General features: G+C 46.4%; 1 protein-coding gene across 1 annotated transcript; it reads right to left on the reverse strand.

Annotated features, from left to right (window-relative positions):
- LOC8031684 (kelch-like protein 20) lies at nucleotides 1-26,448 on the reverse strand. Its single transcript, XM_040209283.3, has 12 exons — nucleotides 25,964-26,448; nucleotides 23,638-23,817; nucleotides 21,906-22,129; nucleotides 19,352-19,448; nucleotides 17,579-17,704; nucleotides 15,375-15,467; nucleotides 14,363-14,518; nucleotides 13,534-14,051; nucleotides 9,539-9,698; nucleotides 9,307-9,417; nucleotides 3,077-3,316; nucleotides 1-425 (listed from the first exon to the last, which is right to left on the reverse strand). The coding sequence occupies exons 1-12, from the start codon at nucleotides 26,270-26,272 to the stop codon at nucleotides 309-311; spliced, it is 2,331 nt and encodes a 776-aa protein (XP_040065217.2). The 5' UTR covers nucleotides 26,273-26,448; the 3' UTR covers nucleotides 1-308.
- Between the last annotated feature and the right edge of the window lie 327 nt (nucleotides 26,449-26,775).

Here is a 26,775-nt window from a genome sequence, read left to right on the forward strand (position 1 = left end):
GATGTCAGCGCGCAAAAGGCGTATATTGGAATGGTCCAGAGACGCCTAATCTTCAAGTGAGGACACTTCGAGCAGTAAGATTTTGGACTGCATTTGGATTCTACCGCTATGCCCGTTCTATCGGGTCGCCTCTCTGTGACTTTCGCTTCCTCCTTAAACATTGCAAAAAATACCCGTGGCTCGAGGGTGCTTTGGTTGTATGTTTCATAGAAGAAACACGGCAGACAAGTGAAAGAAACTCTTTGATTGACTCTTTTTACTTCGCCTCCCGAGGTCGATGGGCTGTCGAAGGGGCAGGATCCTCATCGTTAGCTGAAGACGGACCAGTCCTTAGACGAAGCCGAGTTACGTCCACTAGGCGGCAGTACAACGACAGCAAAGCCCGCAAGGCCGCAGGGCAGAGAGGCCACCTGCTCCCACAGATCCTGCACGGGTCCAACACGTCGCACTCAATTGGGAGTTTTACCAAACCGTTACCGTGTTCCGCGTACCGCACTGCGGGAGCCTTTAAATCACGCTTTTAAGCGCGCGCCCGGTTGATGCCGTGACCGCGAGGCGCGCGCTAAAAAGCATGCCTGAAAGGCTCCGGTAGTGCGGTACGCGGAACACGGTAACGGTTTGCTAAAATTTTCCATTGAGACATCTTTCCGAAAGAAACGACCGACCCATATCATAGTGGGGTCAAATAGGACAGTTTTCACACTATATGTTTTGTGCAGTTAAATGAGGCACATAGAAACAAGATTAATGGCCCTAAATGTAGCGTTAAAAGTATTCACATCACATTAACATCACTTGGTACTAACATTTCTAGAAATGTAAAAACATAATTGCAAGTGCTTGGTCCGCTTCTGTTTTTGACCTATATAAATAATACAGGCTACGGAACTATTTCCAAGATAATATTATATGCAGATGGTTGTGTGTTATACAGGGGCATAAATAACCAAGATGATTGATCAAATACTCACATGATGCAACAAATGGAAAATGAAGCTGAATTTTGCAAAATGTCATTGTATCCACTTCAGCAGAAAGCGTCTAAACATACAGGCTAATTACTATCTAGATACAAATCAGATTACCTTTGCGAAAAATGTGAAGTGTTTGGGAGTTATTTTTTCATATAACCTTACGTGAAGTAGTCATGTTGAATTTATAACAATGAAAGCCGAACGTGTACTTAACTTTATAAAGAAAAACTTTAAACAAGGACCCGCGACGTCAAAGAAATACTAAACATTCCTAACGTACGTACGTTCCCTATTAGAATATGCGGCTGTAGAACGGGATTCCGACACTAAAACCTAAATTAATAAACATGAGACCATCCAAAAGCTCTCTGTCCGTTTTGTTACTAACTCTTATCATTTTGATATCAGTGTCACGGCATTATAAATATCATTGCCGTGGGACTCACTTGAACTTCGCCGGAGGTTATCAAGGTTCTCTTTTCCGAATAAAGTAGTTCGTGACCGTACCGGTATTGAAAGTAACATTTACCTAAAACCCCCTACTTTTACTTCCAGATTATATCACACAAAAAAAAAAAGGAAACAAGAAATAGCATGCTGCACATCTGTTATTCAATTATCATTTCTTCCCACGAACAATAAATCAGTGGGATAGACTGCCTGAAGCTGTGGTTTCGGCTTCGGATGAGACTTTTTATTGTCTTCTGAGTCGTTACTTACACGAGAATGAACCATGACACATATTGTTTTGCATTGTGCTGATGTTAGCAGCTTGTAGTAGATACTTGTATGTTGTGTTCAAGTTTTTTTCTTCTGTGTGTGATTGCGCATTGTATAGTTTAAAGCAGATGTGAACATCTGTTGCTATTTTTGCACTTCGATCTGTGTATTTGTTGTGTTTATGTGCATGTTGACCCCCCCCCCCCCCCCCAAAAAAAAAAAAAAAAAAGATAATGCTTGCAGGGCAAAATGTAGGTCGCGAATAAGTTAAGAAATAAATAAAATGTGTTCCGTTCCACCTTTTCCCCAGAGAGGAATGGGACACATGCAAGTTTGCGCTAAAAATTGTATTAGTGAATATTGAGGCCGACGGGTTTTCATCAGATATGAAGCCCGATTGCAGTCGTCTTTTTTCCTCCGATTGTCTGCGGTTTTGGACTGGGAATTAAGAGTGCGGTAACATTTCACGCAAAAGCAAATAATTGGTGGCCTAAATGCTTTATGAACTAAAATTATATGAGTCACCATTACTTCAGGATAACCTTAGCAACCTTAGTGTTGATCTGCCAGTAAGAGCGCCATTCTTTATAAAGGGAAAACTGAGACACTGCCCCATTCCCTTCACCATCTGACTGTCCGATTCCTCCCAAGCTGCCTTGGACACGATAAGCTGCTAATTGTGGCAACAGGTGAGAAGAAAGGCTTGAAAAAGCGGTGGTTAAAACCAACCTAATAACCCAGATTTTCAAGGCTTGTTTACTACAGCCGTTGGCCAAACCATTTTGGTTCAAGAACCGAGAAAAAAAAGATGTGTACTACCTGCTTTCGAGTGTCGAAGTGTTAACCAGTGACTCAAATCGTGTACACCGCGTCACGCAGTCAGCCCATTAAAGTTTAAAGTACTGCTACCACGTCGTCATGAGTCAAGCAGTTCATCAGCTTTTTGGAACTACCCAGTGAAGAAATGTGTTGACTGTCCCACTCCTCCCGCCGTCCCCTTGCTTCCCACCCTCCCCTAAACATGGCTCAGACGTGACGTCATCGCTTTATGCTGGTGGTGCGATCTTAAGCTGCCAGTCACTATGGTCGCCGACAGCTTAACAAGCGCAGGGCGTGGTGAGATCAAAACATCTCATTAACGCTTCGCAGCCAACGAGATTTAGGCATTAGCCAAGGAGAATGCCGACTGTTATACGGCGAGAAAGTGTTCCAGATTTAGACAGGCGCATCGAAACGCAAGGAGGGGCCCGCCAATCAAAGTGTAATAAAGAGAAGGGTAGGGAGGGGGGAGGGGGAACAAACGCACGAGGTGTGTAAGGAGCGGGCGAACTTTCATGGGGACCGTATAGTGTACCGATACACGCATGCTCCGGGACACCCACCTGTCGGTGGTTGTAGGCCAGCACCTGGGCGCTCGCCTCGGTCTGGCTGACGTTCTTGAGACCGCCAAAGAGCAGCAGGCTGTCGTCGGCGTTCACGACGCCCGCGCCGTGCCGAGGCTCCGGTAGCGGGGCCAGGGCGTCCCAGACGTTGCGATTGCGGTTGTACGACAGCACGTCGGCGCACACGCTCAGCTGGACGTCGTCGTCCCGGGTCAGACCGCCCACCGACAGCAGCTGGTCCTGCGCACGGGAACACGCTCCGCGCTTGAGCGACACACATCTGGTTTCCAACCTATTCTCGTCTATTTGTACAAGGGACGCTCGGGTCTAGACCCGGTATATCGCAAGCTGATAAAAGGTGTCATGGCCGTGTGCGAAGACTTCGCAACTTTCTCTTAAGCTGAAGGCACACTGCTCATACGCCATACAAAAACATGCCATGTTCGCTACATATTTTCGGAAGATTTTGCACGATTAATGTGACAGGACCCGCATACAAGGAGGAAGCGGGCCTCACACGCTGCCTACAGACTCTTTTGTATGACGTGTTAGAAATCTGACCGCAGCTTTACTGCAGTAAAGTCGATTTACAAAACCAAGCATCTATCGAACAACTATATGTCTTACTGCACCAGTACCTTAGTACCTCCACCAGTAATACAATCCTGCCAAAACAAAATTTTTGGTTGCTTCATTCCTAATTTTACCGTTAGTAGGGCCTTTACTTATTCAAGTCCGTATAAGAAAGTAGTCTTTTTTTTTCCTGCATCGCCGCAATTGATTTTGGAAAGTGTCATTTCGCAAATCAGGCTGTCCGTGTGCCATACAGCGTAAACGTTTGCTTGTAGTTGAACTAAAGTTGCCACCGTGGTGTAGACACAGCTAACCATCATGAAAAATATAAATGAAAAAAATTAAACCATAGCACACGGCACGCAGGCGCTTCTATTTGAAGCGTTACTCTGGTTTTGAACGTCTCTATTTCCCTTTATTGAATCTCAAACAGCGAGAGTCAAGAAGACAAGAACGAGGAAGCATCCGGAACGATCACCAAAAAGCCAGTTGCCGTTAAACTATCAGCAGGAAGAGTCGGTGCATGCTTGTGATTTTTCTGTGACGTGAACATGAACCCGGGAATTATTCACCATTCTCTCCCTTCCACTACAAAGAGCCTTTCAAAAAAATAAACTCCGGCTTATCTCACTAAATAAATATAAAAATACACTTTTATTCCCATCGAATATGATGGTGGGGCACGAGGAAAAAAGCTGCAATGAGCTTGACTGGGCCTCGGATCCTTACAATGTACAGCTGCAAGTATGTAGGAAATACAGAAAAACGTAACACGCACACACACACACAGACACACACACACACACACACACACACACACACACACAAACAGAGACAGACAGAAAGAAACAATTGAACTTCACATAACTAGATAGCTCCGTATTTCAACGTATTATAAAAAACAAAACCAAAAAAAATAAAAATTAGGTGCAAAAAATAAAAGCGCAGATCTTTAAAAGTTATACATTCGAAGTCCACATTATTATTGAAGAAATTATTAAACAAATGTGCGAGTGCAAATTTAAGCATCTAAAAACCATAGTTCATTCGCTGAATGGCCATCCTCTACTTCCCTACCGGCGAGTGAGGTATGGTTGTGAATTTCCTCCAAGGACGCAAGGTTTTCCAAAAAAAAAAATCTTGAGCCCCTTATTTTTTTCTCTTCTCGAACTGGCGCATAGTCTATATTCATATAATATGTAGATAGTAAATATCTTAAATTTTCTAAATACTTCAACAATGTGAGAGCCATACAAAAACTACCTTTCAATATTGACCATGTTGAATTAACCTGAAACTGGGGAAGAAGAGCAACATCAAAACGTGGAACAGAAAAACGGCAGGGCGAGGTTTCAAACTCAGCTAATCCGTTTATTTAGTCCACCTTTTTCATAGTACCAAACTCAAGGTCATCACCACCAAAAAAAAAACACCAATAGAGCAGCACCAAAAAAACCTGTTTGACCGGCTATGAAGTATGAAGCGCAGGCATGTCCTGGACAGTATCAAAAACTTGAAATCTCGTGGTTATGGGGATCGGAAATCGCGTTTTCTTACTGATGCATGGCGTGCATCCCGACAGTTTATTGTCAACCCACGTAGGGGAACATTTTTTTTTCACGTAGGACGAAGGAAGTGCTGGCTAAGGGACCGAAGGGTTGTTTGAATTTGAAACCTTCGAGTCATCACGTGCTGTCTTCCATTCATAAAGTTGCCAAATTGGTTAACCGGAAGAAAAGGTCGCTTTTGTAGATCATGCAATCAGTAGGACGGAGGAGGTCATGGGTGATACGGTACCCAAAGGACAAAAGGAATTTCAGAGAGGTTAATACGGTTAAGAAGCAGCTGCAAACGAAGTGCTTAACACAGTTGGAAAGCGATAAGTTGGGATGGTTTGCAGTTTTATCTAGGGCAGTATCAACAAACAAACAAAAAAAAAACAGAAGCAGCAATGGAATCCTTGTTTTCTTAATGGGTAGGGAACATTAGAAAGTTAAAAAAAAAAAAACATTTGGGGATGCAGTCCTGAATGAGGATGAATTAAAAGACGTAGCAAAATGGTCTTACGAGCGTAACAAACTCGACATTAGGTATCAAGTTTTTCATAAAAAACCATAAGCCTGAAATGTCCCATTCATGCGGTCATTAATGAGAGCGGAACATGGAAGAAATGGGTCTCACAGTTGTTTCAACGAGGGTTGAGTTACGCATGCTTGGAGAAGTTGATGTCCCTTATAAATTCAAATTAATTGATTTACGTTTTGGAAACTCATCCTGGGACGCATTGTTCAGTGTTATCGATGGATATTAAGGACCTAGTACTATTCCCTAGAAAAGACTTGGTTGATGCAGAGTGTGAGAGAGGCATTGGGGTTGAATCTCATAAAATTGCAATCGGGTTCATGTGTGTCGGTAGAAAGTTTCTTAAAGGGACCATGAAGGCAATTTAATTTTTTTTTTTTTTAAAGAAGGTGTTTTTGGAAGCATTGGGGTCCTAGCATGCCACACAGTTTTTTCTAGAACGTTGTGACTCTTATTTTTGTACCTGCAAATAAATTTGCGAAACCGAAACAAACATTCAGATTTCTTCCCTTTTTCGCCTCTGGAAAGAGAAGTGATGTCAGGGAGCACTGTCGGCATCGGTAGGATTTAGTGCACACTCAGTGAGGTTCCCGTGGTTCGCTCTAGTGCACGGCGGTCTGTGAAGAAAACCTGGAAGAAATGGACGACAACGCCGCGCTTTCCTCAGACGCGGAAACTTCATGTTTTTACCCAGACTCCGGCTGACGTGAAGGTGCTGCTCAAAGTCTTCTGGTCAGAAATGCAACGAACAAATCCCGACACCGCTGTCCACAGCTCTACGCAAGACGACGGCGCGCAACCAAATGCTGCGCATTGCTGCATCGGTTATGCAAACTAACGTCGCCCGATTGACCGCACGTCTTTAGCCGACCTTTCGCGCAACCTACTACTGCACATAAACGCGGCATGATTGGTGAGACACCAGTTCGCAAAGTGAACACGGGACGACGCACAAAACCAAAACCAAGAGTCGGCCGCCCCCGGCGCTCGTACCTCTTTTTCTTTTTTTTTTTGACCATGGTTGCTCGATGCTTCTTACGCGCCCGAGGTAGCCATGCGGGATGCGTTCAACCAGTGACAAACGGAGGGATCGCTTCAGATTATGCTTTAATGCACGGTATGAAACCGATTAATTCCCAACTACAACTTCAAAAGATTATCCAACGTTCAAATACACTTTTTTCATCACGTCTCACCACCGAAATTGAAACCAAGAGCGCGTCTATCGTTTGAACCAATCGCCAGACGAGGAGCACGTTGTCGTCACGCTTCGACGGCGCACTTTAGTTCACCTTTCTGCCGCCGCCTCGGTGGGGTCTCAGGCATCGTTCCCGGCGCTATTATTACCGCGCCTGTTTGCTCGATTGGTACGGCACCCAAACTTCTGTTCGGGCTAGAACTTGGTCAACAGTATCTGAAACGTGCCTGACATCCATTTCAATCGTCGAATAAAACTTCGAAACTACCTTCATGGTCCCTTTAACAATCCTGAAGTTTTATCTGAAGTCATCGGTAGTGGCGTACGAAGGAAAGAAGCAGATACAAAAAGCAGGTGTTTTATTGGGTCGCCAGTCGCTAGATCTCAGCGGAGGTCTAACTAAATTCTTAATCGTGTGGTGCATGATAAACTGTAGGAGATAAACCCGGGTATGACAATTGTGAAAAGATATGCAGATGACATCCTGAAATGCACTTTTTACGGAAGGTGTATCCGACAGTCTATGAGGTGGGATAAGATCAACGGCTCCTGAATTGAAGTTTACCGTGGACAAACCGAAAGAAGGTTGTTAACACAGAGGTTCGGGCGAGTCGGTTGCTCATGATGTACAGGGGGAACAGCGCACCCGCAGAACAGTCATTCAAATCAACATACACACAAAAGAAAGAAACACTTACTCAGCGCTGAGTAAGTGTTTCTTTCTTTTGTGTGTATGTTGATTTAAATGACTGTCCTGCGGGTGCGCTGTTCCCCCTGTACATCGAAAGAAGGTGTTCTACAGTTTCCTAGAGTTACATATTCACGTGAATTAATGGTTATGTTTGAGTACGGAAAAGAAAATTCGAAACCGGTGTTGCCAAGAAGAAGTTGTCACTCCAAGACCGTAAAGGCTGATATTGGAAAGTCCTTGGTCAGAAACACGTTAAAAAAATCGTGTGTCCATTATATCATTGAATCGGTAGAAAGGCAGTGAAAAACTAATGATCATAGTAGGGTATGACAGCTGTTTTATCAAACGGCAATTAGAATTGTTCATCAAATGCAGGAAAGAAACGAAACAAAATTCAAGGAGCCGCTTTCATGAGATTTTCACAAAATTTCTCAAAACCTGAAGCGATGTGCGAAGAAGGTTTGAGTTGACACGGTTTTTAGTTCGGATTTCAGCTTAAGAACATTGACGCCATTTCAAACAAGTGTGAGTTACTGCAAAAAAGCCCATCGATAAATATCAGTAAATTGCAAGAATGTTTATTTTTTTTTTATTTTTTATGAAATACCCCAAGAGTGTGGGTGTAAGTGCGCAGAACAAACATCGCGATGCATTAGTTAAACGAACTAAAAAAAAAACGCGAAGATCAATGCACCGAACTCTGTAATCGCGAAGCATATCCACGAATGTAATATCTGCATGGCACTCTGGTCGGAGACGAAGATCATACACAAGGAAAGTTTCAACGTGAAAACAAATTAGTGAAGAAGACTGTACGGATAAAAACTCCAGGTAATTGTATAAGTCAGGCTTCGCTACAGTTCAGAAGCAATAAAAAAAAAACTTTATAAGACTGTAATGTCGTTGTTGTTGTTTTTTCATGGCGGTATTGTTTTGTTTTGAAAAGTGAACAGTGAATCCATGTCCTGGCTGTCCAGGATGAGAGTAAAGACTTCTTTCTTCCTTTGGTTTCTTCTTTTTTTCTCTTTCTAAGTGGAGTTGACTGCAAGGCCGTTTAGAGGTTTTGAGGACGGACACTTGGAGGTTTTGGGAACTGGGACGAAAAGGGACGGACACACGACGGACGCGCGATTTTTAGAATAGAAGGAGATAATTATATTTTTGTTCAAGTTTAAAGGGGGATCAATGTTGCCTTAGCGTTTCGACTGGAAGGTTGTCCCCATTATTTTATTGAGTGATGATGGTTGTTGCGTTCGAACTGCATAGGCCTCGTCCTTCTGTGTTGGCGGTGATGACCTTAAATTTGAGACTAAATGAAGAGGTGAATAAACGAGTTAGCTGAGTTTGAGACGTCGATCGTCCTGTCTTTTTCCTGTTACTTCTAGATTTTGATGTTTCTTTTCTAGGCTCAGGTTAATTAAACATGGTTAATATTCACTAGTACGCTTGCACTTAGTTTATTTTTTTAATATTGGTTAGTGTTGATGAACCCCAAACTTGAGGGCAGTATATTAGGTGAGATTAAAATAGAGAGTTCAAAATAATAACTTAACATTTGTGGGCAACAAGGAACGGTAGCAATTTAAGATCTCTATCACTCGGCATAGCTTTGGAATGAGATAATCTATAACAATACAAATTAAAATTTTTCAACAATTTTGAATAAAACTCTTTTTTTTTATCGACCTGAAATGAGACGAGGGACATAGATCCCCTGCCGGTTGGCAAGACGGTCGCCTCCTTGAGCCAGCGCTGGAAGGTAGAGTCCCACCTCTCCACCGAGGACACCAGAAACACCTGCGGGATAGTTTAGTCCCCGCTTCAGAAGTAGCGCGCAGGACGTGACGTCATGAACCCCCCCCCCCCCCCCCCACAGGCCCCCTCCTCCCCCCCCCCCCCTCCAAAAAAAAAAACTTACCTTGTCGGTTCGTCTTTTTGACTGCACCACGCCGCCCGCGATGTGAACGGTGCCGTTGTGCAAGGTGGCCCCGCAGGCGGACATCTTGCAGCAGAGCGGCACGGGACTCTGCGTCCAGGTGTCCTCGCTTGGGTCGTACACCTCCACGGACTTTAGGAACCTACCGACAGATGCAGCGCGGGCATGATACGTTGTACACAAATACTCCGAGATCGGAAAGACATGATAACTGCTGGTTCACACACTTCCGACGACTTTCAACCGGGTGACTTAAGACCTTTTAAAATCACGACGAGAGAGCACATTGGTGCCATCTATCGGACAGTCGTATAGTGCTTGGCATTTGCGTATATTTCCTACTTTTAGAGCGCAGCTCATAGGGGCCCGTTTCCGGCTTGAGCGGCGTCGGCGTCGCCGTCGCCGTGGTGGGTCACGTAACCGCGAGGTCACGTGACCTAAGGGGGTCACGTGATCCACCTAGGTCACGTGACACCCCCAGGTCACGTGACCCCAGAAGTCACGTGACCCACGAGGTCACCTGACCCACCCAGGTCACGTGACCCCCGAGGTCACGTGACCCCCTTGAGGTCACGTGACCCCCTTGAGGTCACGTGACCCCCAAAGGTCACGTGACCCCCTTGAGGTCACGTGACCCCCTTGAGGTCACGTGACCCCCTTGAGGTCACGTGACCCCCAGAAGTTACGTGACCCCCTGAGGTCACGTGACCCCCCAAAGTCACGTGACCCCCTCGAGGTCACGTGACCTCAAGGAGTCACCTATCCCTCAGTACGCTTCCATCTTCCTCCTTAAGAGCTGCGCTCTAACCGGCGTTACAGGGAATTGTAAACGGTTTTCATTTTTTTCCCCGCATCATCATTTTTTTTCTGGCTCCAAACACTTTTGACAATATTATAAACGATCATTCCTCATAAATAGTACGTACGTACATTTGATATTGCAAGTACCGCAAAACCTTCACTCTATTGAAATGCAGTTCCAGGGTCACCTCATAGAGGGCGCCAGCGTGGCAGTGTGTTCTCATGTCATATGAGATCGCAAGAGCTCGGTCGTAAGCAAACGCAAGCGTGTGAACGGGCATTGAGAAGAATGAATACACCGACTTAACATAACGTTCGGGTGTAGAGTTCAATGAGGCAACGCGATGTTCAGTTATGGTCGGGTGTAGAATGTGATGCTCGTGACGTTCGGGTGTAGAGTGTAATGATGTAGTGTGATATTCGGTGATATTCGGTGATGTTTGGGTGTAGGGTGTGATGATTCAGGATGATATTCAGTTATTGTCTGGTATATACGGTGTGACGATCTAGTGTTATCTTCAAGGATGGGACGATCAACTGTGATGTTCGGTGATGTTCAGTGATGTTCGGGTGTAGAGTGTGATGATGTAGTGTGATGTTCAGTGTTCAGCTATGATCGGGTGCAGAGTGTGAAGACGTAGTGTTATTTTCGGTTGCAGGGTGTGACGATCTAGTGTGATGTTCGGTGATGGTCAGTGATGGTCGGGTGTGGAGTGTGATAATTTAGTGTGATAATCGTATTGTTCGGGTGTAGGGTGGGTCAATGTAGTGTTATGTTCGGTGACATTCAGTGATGTTCGGGTGCAGAGTGTGACGATGTTGTGTGATAATCGTGATGTTCGGGTGTAGGGTGGGACGGTGTAGTGTGATGTTGGGTGATATTCAGTGACGTTCGGGTGTAGAGTGTGACGATGTGTGCGATGTTCAGTGATGTTCAGTTATGATCGGGTGTAGAGTGTGAAGATGTAGTGTTATGTTCGTGTGTAGGGTGTGACGATGTAATGGGATGTTCGGGGATATTCAGTGACGTTCGGGTGTGGAGTGTGATGATGTAGTGTGATGTTCATTGTTCAATTACGGTCGGGTGTAGGGTGTGAATATGTAGTGTGATGTTCGTCATGTTCGGATGTAGGGTGTGACGACGTAGTGTGACGTTCGGTGATGCTCAGTGATCTTCGGGTGTAGAGTGTGATGATGTAGTGCAACGTCCGGTGATGTCTAGTGATGTTTGAGTGTAGAGTGTGATGAGCAGGCTGTGGTGACAAGCGAAACGTTTAATAAATTTGATTTTTGATTACTCTGACAAGTCGGTGTATTTAGTTTTAACGTTACGCTTTAACAAAAAAGAAACTTCGCCGGTGCGCGAGGTAAACATCTTCCCGGCGCTTTACGCTCAAACGAAATGCGAGTCACTGGTCTATAGACACATGCGCGGCGCCTGATGTTGTGCAGAAGAGAGCTACTACTTACGCTCAAAAAGCCTTCCCCAGCCAAGTATAAGAAAATGACAGCGCAAAAAAGGCGATTGTTGGAATGGACTGTATGGCGCACGACGTTCGCCGTGATTCTGTCGTCACTGCCTTTCAACCAAAGCAATCAAACCAGCGTAGATGTATGAGCTGGAGTCGCTAAATAAACTACTCTCAGAGGGACGACACATCAGCGAGCTTGGTGTTTAAAATCATAATTCTCAATTCTCTATAGCTTTTTTTTTTAATCTCAGGAGACGTTTTGCCGTTTTTCAGAATTTTTAAACCGTAACAGACCAAGACGATATTTTCTGAATTCCCTGGCGCCATATCTAAAATTCAGGAAGTTGCGTTTCCCAATGGGCACTATCGCCAACAGACTGATCTCGCCAGCCAGTTCTGTTTGTTACAACGCTGCTGCCACAACGTATGCGGGAACTTCAGTCTTTCCGCTCGCGCGACAACTTCAATGCTGGTTTCCGCTAGCAGGGTTATAGCCTCTTTTATATGGCAGGGTACGGGATGGCACGAGCTGCTTCGCGCATTACCTCCCGTGGACTAACGTTATAGAGGCGTCACGCATGCGTGGAACGCATAGTGAGATAGGTGTGTCACGTCCGCTTTGCACTAAGCGCTAAAATGGCCACAAGACAATCGGGGAATGCAGTTCCGATATGATAAGCGTTGCTTATTAGTGGTGCTAGTAAGAACCAGGCATGAGTGTGTCGCAGCATAACCATATAGTGCCCGGAACGCGTCTTCGATGGTATGTTTAACGCGCTCTAAAAAGTGGCCTCTCGTTTTCCGCCCGATAATGTCATAGGATTGTCATGTCGCCGGCCGCGATCCTAGCGGTGACACAGCAGCGGTCGTGGACGTGGCAGACGCCTGTTTTACTGTAAGTCGCTCTACAGCTTCAGAGTCCACAGACGTTTCATCTTTTAGGAGTTCGGAAGCCGCGACGACAGTGGCACTCGCGTTCGCTTGTTCTTTTTCCCGGAACTTCTAGCACCAATCGCCAGGGTGACAACATTCCACAACCTGACGCGACGGCTTCTGTGACATCATTCGTGCCCACTTCGAGACAACTTTTGATTTATGAGCCAGAGAGGACGCTAAACACACTAGTCGGAAACGCGTTCCTGGCACTGTAGCATAGCGTCGCAGGTAGCACAAGGTCCCATGTACCATAAAGTCATAGGAGTACCATAGCGTCCCAGGTACGATAACGACACAGGTACCAAAGTACCATAACGTCACAGGTATCATCGCGTCCCAGCTACCATAGCGTCACATGTACCATAACGACGCAGGTACCAAAGTACCATAACGTCATAGGTATCATCATGTCCCAGCTACCATAGCGTCACAGGTACCATAGCACTCCAACTACGTCCCAAGTACCATAACGTCCCAACTACCGTAACGACACAGATACGGTAACGTCATAACTATACCAAAGTACCATAACGTCAGAGATACCATTATGTCACAGGTACCAAACGTTACAGGTATCATAACGATAACGTTGCAAGTACCATCAGGTCACAGATACCATCACGTCCCAACTACCATAACATTACAGTCCGACTGCATCACGGGTACCGAAGCGTCCGAACTACCATAACGTCAGAGGTATCGTAACGTCATCACTATACCTAGCGTCGCAGGTACCAAAGTTCACAGGTACAATAAAGCCGCAAGTACCTGTCAAACTCATCCTGTCCGGCGATGGCGTACACTTTCCGGTTGCAGGCCACGGTGGCATGATTACATCGCGCGTGCCTCATATCGGCAAGCCTCTCCCAGCGACGCGTCTCGACGGACATGCGGAAGCACGTCTTGGTGGCGAACTTGACGGCGCCGTGAGTGTTCCGGGTGTCGAAACCGCCGATGACGTAAAGGAACCCGTCCAGGAAGGCCACAGTGTGGTTGTGTCGGGGCTGAGGCAGGCGGCCACAACGTGACAGAGCGCGCGTGCGCGGATTGTAGCGCAATATGGTGCAGCTGGTTCCCAGCTCGTGGTTCTTGGTCGGCTCCACTCCGCCCAGCAGTAGGACCACGGAAGAGTTCAACTCTTGCAGGGGTCCCAAGTGCTTGGTCAGGACGCGAGCTGGGAAGTTGTCCCAGGTGATGGGTGGCAGAGAGCGCGATCCAGGGTGTCGGACCAAGAAGTGTTGGTAGGGGTCGTCTTCTTCCATCACGTTTTCGAGCTCGACCACAGGCTGCGTCCGGAAAGAAAAGAATGGTTGTCTCTTCGGCATCTTCCGAAGGCGTTCTAAATGCATAGCTTGCATATGGCCTTTTTTGCGCTACTCCTCTTGCGAACACAATAAGGCCGCCACAGAAGGGCGCATTGAGAGTGTTCAGTAATTATGTAAAGCCGTCGCTGTCGCGCGCTGTCACGTGACGTTTTGACGTCATGATTTTACGTGCTTTAACATCACGATGACACGTCATGGTGCCACATGACGTCACATTGTCAGGTGACATCACCGGCGGTCTCTCGGCAGGTATGCTCTGGAGGATCACTCACTTTGACTCGTGCGTGGAGCGCGCGGAAGTGTTTGCGGGCCAGGTATCTGCGAATGTAGCACTGGGCCAGCACCACACTCTCCGGGATGGCCTCGTAGACGGACGTGTTTATCTCCATCTCCTGTGAACGGTCCTTGCGAATCTTGGCTGACAGCGACTGGGAAAGCACGCGCCATCGTGTTCCACTTAATAGGTAGGTCATGGATTTTTCAGTTTATTTATATAAAGAGGAAAGACAGTTATTTTTGGAGTGTTTATTTTCAGGATGGAGGGGTATTTCGTTGATCTGCTTTGAACGGACACTAAAACGGCGATTATTGATGAAAGAGCTTATGAAAAGTTAGGAACTTTAGTCTAAGAGGAGAATGTTTGCACTCAAAAACGTCCATGCTGGAACAAAACTTTCGGAAATAGGTGTTTCTTTCGGTTTGAACCGATTTTGTATTTTTTGCGCCATAGATGTTTATCGATATTTTTTCGGCTTTAACCGATCGTGTATTTTTGCCACCGACAAATACTTGCCGTTGTTTTTTGGTTAAACCGAGACGTCTACAACCTATTCCTAAGCAGGGTTCCGCGCTTTGAGCATATACCAAAAAGCCCCAGAAAGTAGATATGGAACCGACTTTATCCAAATCAAAGCAAACAAAAAAATACAGCTGTCTTTATATAATTAAAAAATTCAGAAACCTTCACCAAGAAATGATCTATTATCATCGAGAGCATGCGCTCTGTTATTAATTGCTTAGATCAACTGAGGCAATGACGGTGCTCAAAAAAAGTTTCCGGCCTAAGAAATTCCTCTCAGTTGAATGACGGATCAGTAAAGTATACGTTACATTTTGACAGTGACTGAGCGTTCCGCGATGTGTAGTTTATATTAAAAAAAACATACAAATTTTGTTTGTTTGTTTGTTTGTTTGTTTGTTTTTTTTTTTTACAATTTGCAGGTTTGATTATTTGAGCAAGAAGTTCAGCTTTCTTCTGTGCGTTCCCGGGGAGCCCAGGCTCACCTCGCTGGAGTCCACCCAGGTGGGCACGAACTCCACGTAGGAAGCACCTGCGTCCCCCACATCCGTTCCGGAGTCCAGCTTGGGCAATGTGGACTGCGCGAAAGGCACGACAACAAAAAAGCCACGTATACCGCAGATCAGACAAGAAGTTTCTCCCTTTCGGCGCGTGCTGCTGGAAATACTTCGAAATACTTCGGAATTCTCCGACGTCCATAACTTAGGAAAAAAAAGATTAGTTTGTCTTTCCGCCTACTCAACGAGGTGGAGGGCCTTGGAGCGATAAACTGGCAGCTGAAAGTGACCCCTAATTGGCCGCCGCCATCTCGCACATTTTTGACCCCTAGACACGTGACCTTATATTCGTACGGCTAGATTTTAACGAAGTACAGCGCACCTTATTGATATTTAATAACAGTACCTACCAGATAAGTTATGTTTTGTCTGTTTTAAGCCCAAAATGTGTTCTTACGACGAAAACTCGGGCAGCTTTGCCGTCAGCTGAGGTGCTGTATTTTGGCTTTTTATCGGAGCTAGATACTAATTTCTGGGGCTAACAATATTGAAAAAAAAAAAGGTTATCAGGTTTTTTACAGCAATCGCTATACAGATCTCGGCTCAGTTTTACGTAAAGGCCTCAGGATTTGGTACGGTCACGTGTCTAGTGGTCAAAATTGTTCAACATGGCGGCAGCCAAGTGGGGGTCACTTTTGACTGGTGCTCGGGATACCAGTTTATCGCTCTAAGCCCCTCTACCTCGTTGCGCCTACTGCACGTCCACACGCTGTCTACAAACAAGCCCGGGTTTGCCCACACTACGTGTGGGCACTGCGCATGCGCGCAGAAACCAGATCCGCGTGAGATGAAGCGACTGCGCACGCGCGGTACCCACAGCAGCGCCACCGCAGCAGCGTGACGTCAGAGGGCGGCGTTGGTGTACTGTCGAGACCGGATATAACAAAATCGGTTTTAACGAAATAACGGCTACAGCGAGGCGATCACAATTTCCCATTTCCTTTTACACTTCGTTATAACCGAAGTCGGTTATACCGAAATAGAGGAAATAGCGAAGTAATTTACGATTCCCGTTGACTTCGTTATAACCGGCCTCGGCAGTATATACCATTCCAGTTACCCCTCCTGCGAGCTACCATCTTTGTCTCCTGGCCTATGGAGCACGTTCTGAACATACGTAGCAGACCTCCCTCGTGAAATATCATGCGTACAGATTCGAGCGACTCGGCAATTTCAAGCTGAGTGATAGGTGCAGGAAATGATTATAGTCATCGAAGAAATAGAACGGCCGGGCGGCCATTAGCTGTTCCGCCTTTAGCTCTTTGGCGTCTCATGAGCTTCCAGCATGCACTCGCAGGCAAAGTACGACGGAAGGCGAATGAGCGCTTGGTGGAGGCCGGAGGATAGAAAAGGGATGCCCTGCCGTTTTCTCCCTGTCAGTTACTCTAGCGGTTGCGCCGAAGATTGGAGAAAATCGAGCAGCGTTTATCCTTTCCACATCGCAGACTGACCAAGAGGCCACGGGATCTGGTGCCGATTATATACGCCGGAATGTTCGCCATAGCCACGCGCTGGGGTTAGGAAAGTGTAGGGTGCGTGCTGAGCTCCAGACATCGCTAGGGTTCGGCTATTTCCGTCACAGCAGCGACTGGACACAAGACCCAAACAAGATGTCTGTCGAAGCAGTGATGGCCACTGAGTTCAAGTTGAGAGCACACGCAGTGCTCATCTTCAATCCATGAGCTGTGTGTGACTATTTTCTCCTTGGGGTGATCACCGCTAAATTCTCTAAATACGCTACGCGTTAGAGTATCAGCACTCAAATCCAATAATGCGTTGTGGGCACGTCATTGTGTTGCGAAGTGTCGAACAAGCGCAACTGGCGATAGTTCCTGATTCTTAGTTGGGGAAGCTAGGGCGATCTTGCGTTGCTTTGTCGATGAGTGTTTTAACATTTCTTGAGGACGGAAAAGCGTTTTCCGCTATTTCAAATAAATCTTCAGATTTTAGATAAAACTGCCAACCCCACGATTTTAAACAAATAGACGGCTGAAGTGTTTTGATAGTTTGAAATATAGCTATATTGTGTTCATTGTTGTTTTATAAAATGTGTGCAATGTATGTTTAATCTAGGCACTGATATTTTTGTCTTTTTAATGCATAAATCGCTAGTGTATTATCATAGGACGCACCTTGAGCGGCCAACCGCGGTGTCTTCGAAAGGCGTCCTGGATGCAGGTGGCGGCCTCGTGGCGGATGGCCTGGTTCTCCCGCGTGTACGAACACTTCTCGTAGTTACGAAGCACGCCGTTCTTGTCCTGAAGGCGAGAGGACAGCTCAACGCTAGGTGTGCACCAGGCATCACGAACCATTCGCGTTGGAGATGCGAACAACCGAAAGAGGCACTGCCCTCCCATACTGTTCACTCTCTCTCTCTCTCTCTCAAAAAAAAAAAGAGGTGTCGCCTTACACTTTTTTGTTCCATATAATGCACCCGAAATCTTCAGTTCGGCGTACAGCGCACCCTAGTCGAACAGACGGCCCCAAATTTTACGAGGGGTTCGATAACGGTGGGATATATTTTAATATTAAACAGCTAAAGTACGTATAAAAGACCACAAAAAGAAAGCACTGAGGTTTTGCAGTAAGGCCAAGGAAACTCCGATTATTTCTTCTCTAGTCAGTAACACGAGCATTAGATATTTTAACAAGTTGTACCACACGGCTATCAAGCCTCTCGTGAACGTTGGTACCTTTGGTTCGAAGTCAGTGCGCTGTACGTCAAACTGAAGTTTTGGAATGTCTTATATGGGACAAAGAGTGTAAGAATACACTCTATTTTTCTGAGAGGGATCATACCGATACAGCACGGTATAAAAATGTGTCACACATATGGTGGCGACGCTTGCATCAACCATTTTCGATCTCATCGGAAACACGTGAGAGTTTCCAGAGGTGTCCGTTCTATAGGCACCGCGCTATTGACATGGCAGTCAAATATGACAGAGGCTACATCGCATCGACGAACACTCGCTTAATCGCCAACGACCTGCTAAAAACGTTGGTAGTGTTGGTATGTCCAACGCCCAATTCACCAAATTTCCTCGTGCACAATACACTGACGTGCATTAGGCGTTAGGTGGCGCTTTGATTTTGTGGCCATTGTTGGTGCCGAACTTCCAAGAAAGGGCGCTGACCGTCCCCGTTTTTTCCTGTGACGTCAGACGAACGCTGCCTTTTTGTTTGATATCATAGTGACGCCATTTTTCTCTGTGAATTGAAGGTAGGAGCCTCTTATGCAGGGCCTATCTCGCAACATACTATTTGCCCTTCCAAAGAAGGTGACGCCGCCCAGCGGAAAAGACGTGAAGGGGAGAAGTGTGTGTGTGTGTGGGGGGGGGGGGGGGGGGGGGGGAAGAGGGGGGAGGGGGTACAATCGCCATGCATCTATCCATTCATCCATCCACTTTTAATGGGTGGATGGATGGATGGATGGATGGATGGCATGGCGGTCGTTCGCTTTGAATCGGATGGTGACTTGCCCCCCATCTACCTAACTGTTACTTCTTTACTTCAGGTTTAATAATATTAATGCATATGTAACCTCTATCCGTCCTTTGAAATTAGCCACCCTTCCACTAACTTTATCTTCATTTACTTAGCACGTTTGCCTATTTAATTGCTGCCTGAAGGACAAATAGTAGAACAAATAAACGTAAATTAAATTAACAATACTAGGAGCCACGAAAACGTCAGTTCGTTATAGCAGGGTGCGCAGTTGCGCAAGTCGGTGACTGATCATAATAAATAAAACAGCGTAAAAAACACAAGGACAAGTAGACTAGCGTTGTGTTGTTATCTGTCCTCCATTGGCCCTTGTGTACGTTCTTGCCTATTTTAATCACTCTGATCGGTGTGCTGTTGCGCTGTGTCGCGTATCAGAGCTGTGTGGCGGCATATCTCACCCAGCTGACGGTGGGGAACTCGACCAAATAGATTCTGGGACGGGCGCGGTACTCCACGGCTAAATCTTCTCGGTCCCGGAGCAAGGCCAGGTGGGTGCTGCGGAAAGATTAATCCATGTATTAAATTTTTAATTATTGAAGTGAGGTAAAAGTTATGCTAGAGAGTAGAGTGAACAACAAAAAGATGATAATTAAGTCATATGCGAGACCATGTCAAATGGTCAGATAACACTAACGATACATATTAAACAAGCTCTAGATGTAGCATGATTCCTTTTTTTTTTTCATTATTTTAGAACGTCTACTATGCTACATTTTTACTGTCTGTTTTTTTAAGTAACCGGTTACATGTTGGCAAAGTTTTCAAAACTTAGAGGAGACAGGAACTTGTCAAGCTACGCCATGTAGTTGTGTTCCTCTCGTGCAGCACTGTGCAGTGAATAACACTTGATTAAATTAAACTGAACTAAATATGCCGTTAGTAAGTTGTTTTTTTAAAGAACATACGGGACTGTCTCTGCGGTTCTTTGCTGCAGACTACGTCAAACATCGATAGAATTTCTACGTTTCTTCTTTGAAATTCATATTCGGTTGATTCAATACAGATGAACCTCGTTCTCTCACTTAGCCCTTGGTTGTAGCAGAACAAACATATCTTCCGCCTTCGTCCCTAGCCAAACGGTGGTCTCTAACGAGGCGTTGTGAAGACGACCTTTTATTTACGGAGCCATGAAGACGACCAGAACATTTCCAGCAAGCGTATGTCTTCTATCACAGGATGAATGATGAATAGATGAATGGTGTTGGTTGTTCGTTTTTGACCGGGCGGTAGCTTGCGCCACCTAGCCTAGAAACATTTACACCCCTTCACTTTACCTTTTGCTATAAATATACGTCCCTCTTCGGATCATCTATTCCATTAAATTTGTGTATTATAACTCTTCTTTATACAGTCGGTCATTTAGCCTACCTTTTTTAATTATATTTCTGGTTCCTTCGTTTTTTTCATTCTCGCCAGCGAAACAGAGCGCTCCAACAAATTCGTTACCCATTTAGGGAGGGCAGCGAAAATGATATCGCATTTAAAAGAACCGAATAAGTAACTGCAGCTATACTTCGTTTCAGTTTAAGTCCAGACGCAGACGACGCTACGAGCTAATGGGGCTAATCAAGCCGCGTCAAAAGCGTAATTCATTAGGCCTTTTCTGCTGATGATTAGTTCAATGATGATATAACAGGTACAGAAACATGAGAAACGCCATGATGGTGCGCTTTTATCGATGTCTGATGGATCCCATGAGCTCGTAGCGTCGGCTGCGTCTCAACTTCAGGTGAAACGAAGTATAGCGAATACGGAAGGCGGTTACAGTCATTTCACGTTCTATGTATAAATGAGATGTTCGGTGAAATGGACCTTTTCCACATACCGACGGCACCAGGCGGTAGCTGCGCGAACTAAAAATCAAGGAAGTAATCTACCTGCGTTACCAATCGATAGTGGGAGCGACGCTACCAGTTTCTTTGCACTCTGAACTGCGGCGCGTGCCTAACGCGACTGTAAAGAGGGGCATCCGTGGCGTCCACCGAAATGTCGTGTTTTTATTTCCATCCACTTCCTTTTTTTGTGTAACACAATTGTACATATTCTGCAATTACGTGTTCTACTCGCTGATCCCTGGCTTCCTTCCGAATTTCCTCGATTTTTCGTGCCGACTTCTGCCGCTTGGCATCGGGTGCTCGCGCGTGCGCAAAACGCTTCTCGGAAAAGGTCCATTGTACGTTTGGCGGAGCGCCAAACGTACACAAGCGCAGCAAGTCAGCGTCTTGCTATGCACGAGGCATCTCTTTTTTTTTTTTTTTGTGTGTGTGTGTAGAATGTTCTTTGGGGTTCGTCTTGTTTTTTTGAGCGTTACGTTAGGAAAAACGTTAAACGAAATAAACCGCAGCATTTTCCCGCTTAAACAATGAGAAAATGGCGGCCAACGAAAACAGCGAATGCATGAAGATGAGTGACGTCTGCCACTAAAAACGAGCCCCATTTTCTAAAAATAAATTTGTAAAAATCGCGTTTAAATTTTGAATCGGAAAGCGCTAAGATTAGTAACTTTAATATCTCGTTTACAAGCGCTAGCAATACATTTGGGTAAAACTAAACGTTCAACGACGCGTAGGTTTTTTTTTTTTTTAGCAGTGAAAAAACTCAGTTTTCTTTTTCACACAACCAGCATGTTAAGTCGGTGGGCAAAATGGAGGTGTTTTACCCTCTGACAAAATAATTAATGAAAACGACCCCGTGAGTACGTCGGTCACGGGCTATGCTTCACTCATGCGAAAGCTAACAGTGTGGTGGAAGATACATGCTTCTTGGACAGTCTCACGTCTGTCTTTGATTATGTGATTACGCTCCCGCCCACATAACCCATGAAAAATATATAACAAACGGTGTCATGTAATGAAAGGGAGTCAGTTAATATTTCCGGGGAACGCGTAGCTCTACTAAGGTGGCAGCAGAAAGAACGCGATTATTGGAAAGGTGTATAGGCGCAGCACCCACAAGACGGCCTTGACCATCTTGAGCTTGACGGCGGCGTTGACGGCGGCGTCCGGGCACAGCGGCGGCTTGAAGCAGCGCATCAGCGTCTGATCGTCGATCAGCGGGAAGCGCACGCAATCCAGCACCTGCTCCTCGATCGAGCGCCGTCGCTCGTAGTCGTGGTCCAGCCACGCCAGTGCCGCAACGTACACGTTCAGCTCCGAACTCGTGCCAAGGACGTCAGACTGCGGCCACAAACAGTCAAAACGAAAGGAGAACAAGTCTCGTGCACGCTACTCAAAAAAGCGTTCGATTTCAATCATAATTGCAGTTGCAAGTTGGACACCCGGCGAGAAAGTCGGAGAGGTCGCCGACCACCGCGATTGGCCAGCGCAGTGCTGCAATTGGCCAGTGCCGCGCTGCTATTGGCTAGCGGCAAGTTCAAGTGCGGCGCTGGCCAATGGCAGTAGTTGGCGGTCTTGGTGGCTTTCTCGTTGAGTGTGAACTTAGAGCCCAATGTTTCATCTGTTTGAAATCGCCCAGCGCCGGGGTTGTCCCTTCCCAATCCAGTTTGGCTTTTCTGCGCACGTTATCTTAGTGAGGGAAAGCCACACCTAACGTAAGCAAAGCGCTGTTCTTAGAGGTTTGGTTAATAGACCTATCTCATTCAGAGTATGTTCCAAATCTTACCCAAATAGATCCGAGTTACTCGGACGGGGCGTGCTACGTAAGAAGACAGATAGAGCAATGCTAGACACAGGTAGGTTTTGGAACTCGAGGGCACAAAACCATTACCCTGGAGTAAGAGCGAATAAATTTTGGAACACGGACCAAATGTTCGGAACAAGCGTGACACCACCATAACCTTAGTTTTCAGGATAAAGACGGCAGTGCACGAGGCTCCTCGTGCACTGACGCAGTAGCAGGTCTTCCTGTGGTACTGGGTTATGATATCACCATCCAGTATGGCAGGGTAAAAGTCATTGAAAGGGCCTAAAGTCACCATCCATTGACTTTAATCCAAACGAGATAACATCACGCGGCAAAGAAAAGTCACAGAAATTTCCCCCGTCAGCACAAAGCGGCTTGGTTTTTCTGCGCAAGTTTCCAGCACGCGTAAAAAAAAGCGATATTCATTTTATGACTTATGGACGTAAAAACGTGTAGCCAAATTATAATAAAGAGAAGGTTATTAAAAAGTACTGGTTTGAACGGAGAGAGGCCATCGATTATAAACTGAAGTTGCCACACAACACAGGCGTTCCGGAACTCCGTTTTTCCTCCTTTAACATCATCACTATGCGGAGCGCAAGTTCGTCTGCTTCTTGCATAGGAGCGACGATGATATTAAAACGCCGAGCTCCTATTGGCTGATAAAAAAGGAGGGGTATACATGAAGGCATTTAGCATTGAGGTCTACTCGCTATCATTTCAATGAAAGCTAATCAAAGCCCAGCATCGTTCTGACGTCACCGAAACCCCTGCGCAATAAGCAGACGACTTGCTTTCTGAATATATGAACGCATCACCTCCTAGCTCACGTCCCCGTTGCCTCCAGCACGTCTTGCAGCGTGTTATAAGGAACACAACCCTAGCATACGACGACGCCAAGAGACACGCTTCCACGGCTTTGCCACGTATACCCTCGTAGAACTTCGGCACGTTTGCCGCTTGGGGCGGGCTGCGCATTCACTATTAATGACGTAATAAGCAGACCTTGCCTTCTTGTAGATGACACCCCCTCCAAACTCACCCTAAGCAGCGCCTGGAGCTCGTTCAGGTTCAGGTCCAGGAACTCCCTGGAGCGGATGACGCTGTCGAAGTGCTCCACGAGGAACTGGAAGGCCACTTTTTCCTCGTCGCGCATGCCCACCTTCATGGCGTTCACGTACAGCACCACGTGACGGCCCACCTCGCCGGACTCGGCCAGATACTGCGACCAGCGAGAGCTCCTTAAGCCTAAATCCTATTATATCACGTTTTACAGTGCATGGAACGCGTCTCCGACAGGTGTGTTCAGCGTCCTCGCTGAACAAACCTGTCGGAGACCCTCTAACTAGATTATGCCTGTCGGAGACCCTCTAACGAGATTGGAACCGGCGCGGTGAACCCCGCCGGCTCCACGGCTTCTCTGACGATGCATCTGCGTTGGTGCGCTTTTCTTTGTGTTTTATTTCTCAGGCGCGTCCGCTTTGACCCTGGCCCCCATCTGTTCCGTCACGAAGCATCTGCGTTGGAGTGCTTTTGGCCAGTGGGAATTTAACTGCCGTTTCACTCATACAGACGGTTACAGACAACGCTGGCTTCGTTTTATGGGACAGTTCATGCTTTCGCATTAATACAGGTTCTCTACCCTTTGTTGCCGTATGTTGCGATCCTGGCAAATAATGCTAAAAATCTCGGCAAAAAAAAAAATAACCATGAGACAATCCGAATTTCGCTGTCATCGCAGCCGTGTATCTTCAAACTGGAGAGCGATCTGCAGCGGAACAGGCGTCTGCCACATCCACCACCGCTGCTGTAACACCGCCAGGATCGCGACCGGTGAGAGCATGACACTTCTATGACGTCATCAGGCGGAAATCGAGGGACCACTTTTGTGAACGTGTTAAATACATCAGTCGGAGACTCGTTCCAGGCACCATATACTCACGGCCAACTTTCTGTGGCTGTACGCAGTTAAAGCTCTGGGAGCCCGTGCCCTCGCGCGTCTTGAGAGCAGACCAAAGCTGTGCACACGCAACCTTCGCTTCTGAAATGCCACAGAAAGTTGTCTGCGAGTACAGTTTCAACGTGCAAGGTATCCCCCCCCCCCCCCCCCCCCTCAAACCCCCACCCCCTTTCTACGAAAACTATATTCGTGTTTTGATTTTTTCTTTAATCGAAAGAATAAATTACACGCTGTCAAACGCTCAGCTTCCGCCCAAGTGTAGCACTAAATTTTCGAATCGGATAAAGTTTCAAGACAAACCGGGACCTTATTCAAAAGTTGTACTTAGCGATTTTCGGACATTTTTAGTGGTACAATGGTGGCCGACAAACCCATGAGTACATGGCGTTGAATTACGAAAAAAACTCCCGAGAACTGGCACTATGCGTTTTCTCATTGGAATTTTTAAAAAAAAATCGCTTCTAGCTTTTGGGCACGATAACGTTTAGTGCTGAAACTTTAAGCGTCTGGTCCGGGCCCCTAGCGCTACATTTCGGTCGAGACTGAGCGGTTGGCGATGATACTTCATTTTAACATTTTATAAAACGTAAAAATGTTTTTAAATTATAAAAAAAAAAACGTTCAGCCTTTTCACTCTCGTGAAGAAGGAAGACCAGCGGAGCTGTACTCGATACACTGTGTGCTTCTCCGTCGTCGGTTGTTTTTCGCGCTGTTTCCTACGATGAATTCCCACCAACGCGCCCAAATATCCATTCTTCTATTATAGCTGGAGCATGGAACGGTTGGCGCCATCTACGAGCGACGGCGGAAACCATACTGGCTGTGCGCTTGCCGCCATCGCTTTAAGATGGCGGTAGCTGTCCAGGTAGGTTTGTGTCGACAAACCGGACACGATCCTGGGGAACCTATCTCTTAACAACTCCGCTGTAATATGTTTTTTTTTTTTATAATAATAGGAGATGATTTAACATGTCAAAGAGAAGAGTCGACCTGTTACCGTGATGATTGGAACACGTTTCTGACTGATGTGTTTACTGCGTCCTAAAAAGTGCTCCACCTCATGACATCATAAAAGTGTCACACTGTGCCCGACCGCGATCCTGGTCCTAACTGCTAGACTGTCAATATCTTCACAAAAAAAAAACCGAACTCTCCCATTATATAGGGAGTGTTCACTGGTGGCCATAGTTGAGTTGGTGTCTTCTGAGACCGAGCTGACGGCAAGTTCTACAGCGCGTTCGCAACGTGCACTCCACATCATCGAGACTGTCGGTCCTGACATCCTACTAGCGTGAGCTCGTTCGGAGCATACGCTCTGAACAGCGCACTCAAGTATGGCGTTTGACATCAGTCTAAAACACATTCCAGGCATCATGCCGTTACTTCGGCAAGATTTGAAGCCACCGACCTGGAGACACTTAGAGATGAGGGGGCGGATGCGCAGTTTGTAGGCGCAGCGGTACACCTCGGTGACGTTCTGGCAGGTGATCCGGATGCTTCCCAGGTACATGTAGGAGCGGAGGGCCTCGAAGGCCGACGGCGACACCCCCTCCAGCTCCACCTTGATCTTTTGCTCGGTGCCGATCTCCTGGAGCACGTCCCTGAGGTACGGACTGGCCGCCATCAGAATCTCCTTGTGCGCCAGGAACTCGCTGCCGCGAATGCACACCACCACGTCGGGCTCCTCGGACGGGATGGAGGGGCCGCCGGACGCCATCTTGGTGTCCTGGTGTGTTTCCTCGTTAAGGCGGCACTGTCACGCAACGTGAAAGAGGCCGACGATCGGTGTCAGGACACAGACCGCTATTTGAGTCGTGTGTAGTGATGAAATATTGCGGCGTGCGTGGCAGAGTTGGCTTTGCACGCTGCTGCCAGGAGGAGGAACAGGGTTCGAACCATGCTGGGCTGATTTTGCGTAGAAGAAAAGACCTACGCCTTGTTTTCTGTGATATTGGCCCAGCAGGGTTCGAACCCACTCTTTCCCGTTAATTTTTTTTTTTTTTTTTTTTTTTTTTATGAATCTACATTTTTGGAAAGTTTCAGCGCATTTCGGCCATCAACGTGAGTTCTGGTTCAGAACGTTCCTGAGTGCTGCTCAGTGTCAGTTCCCCTTCCTTCGCCGAAAAATGTGTGTTGCTTTTGTTGCCAGTTTTGTAGACAAAAGTTCGCACCTTTACACATTTTTTTTTTTTGGTTCGAAATATTAGAGTTTTGTATCCG

This window comes from Ixodes scapularis, unplaced genomic scaffold (genome assembly GCF_016920785.2).
Source record: "Ixodes scapularis isolate PalLabHiFi unplaced genomic scaffold, ASM1692078v2 PGA_scaffold4__175_contigs__length_147842914, whole genome shotgun sequence".
Classification (NCBI taxonomy): domain Eukaryota; kingdom Metazoa; phylum Arthropoda; class Arachnida; order Ixodida; family Ixodidae; genus Ixodes; species Ixodes scapularis.

Bases quoted from the DNA above. Each gene is read 5' to 3' on its own strand.
- LOC8031684 (XM_040209283.3), bottom strand. From the start codon at position 26,272: ATGGCGTCCGGCGGCCCCTCCATCCCGTCCGAGGAGCCCGACGTGGTG. The intron at 15,468-17,578 runs GTGCGTCCTATG...CCTTTCGCGCAG, and splicing joins ACCGCGGTTGGCCGCTCAAG to TCCACATTGCCCAAGCTGGA. The intron at 426-3,076 runs GTGGGTGTCCCG...GGACCCGTGCAG, and splicing joins TGGCCTACAACCACCGACAG to GATCTGTGGGAGCAGGTGGC.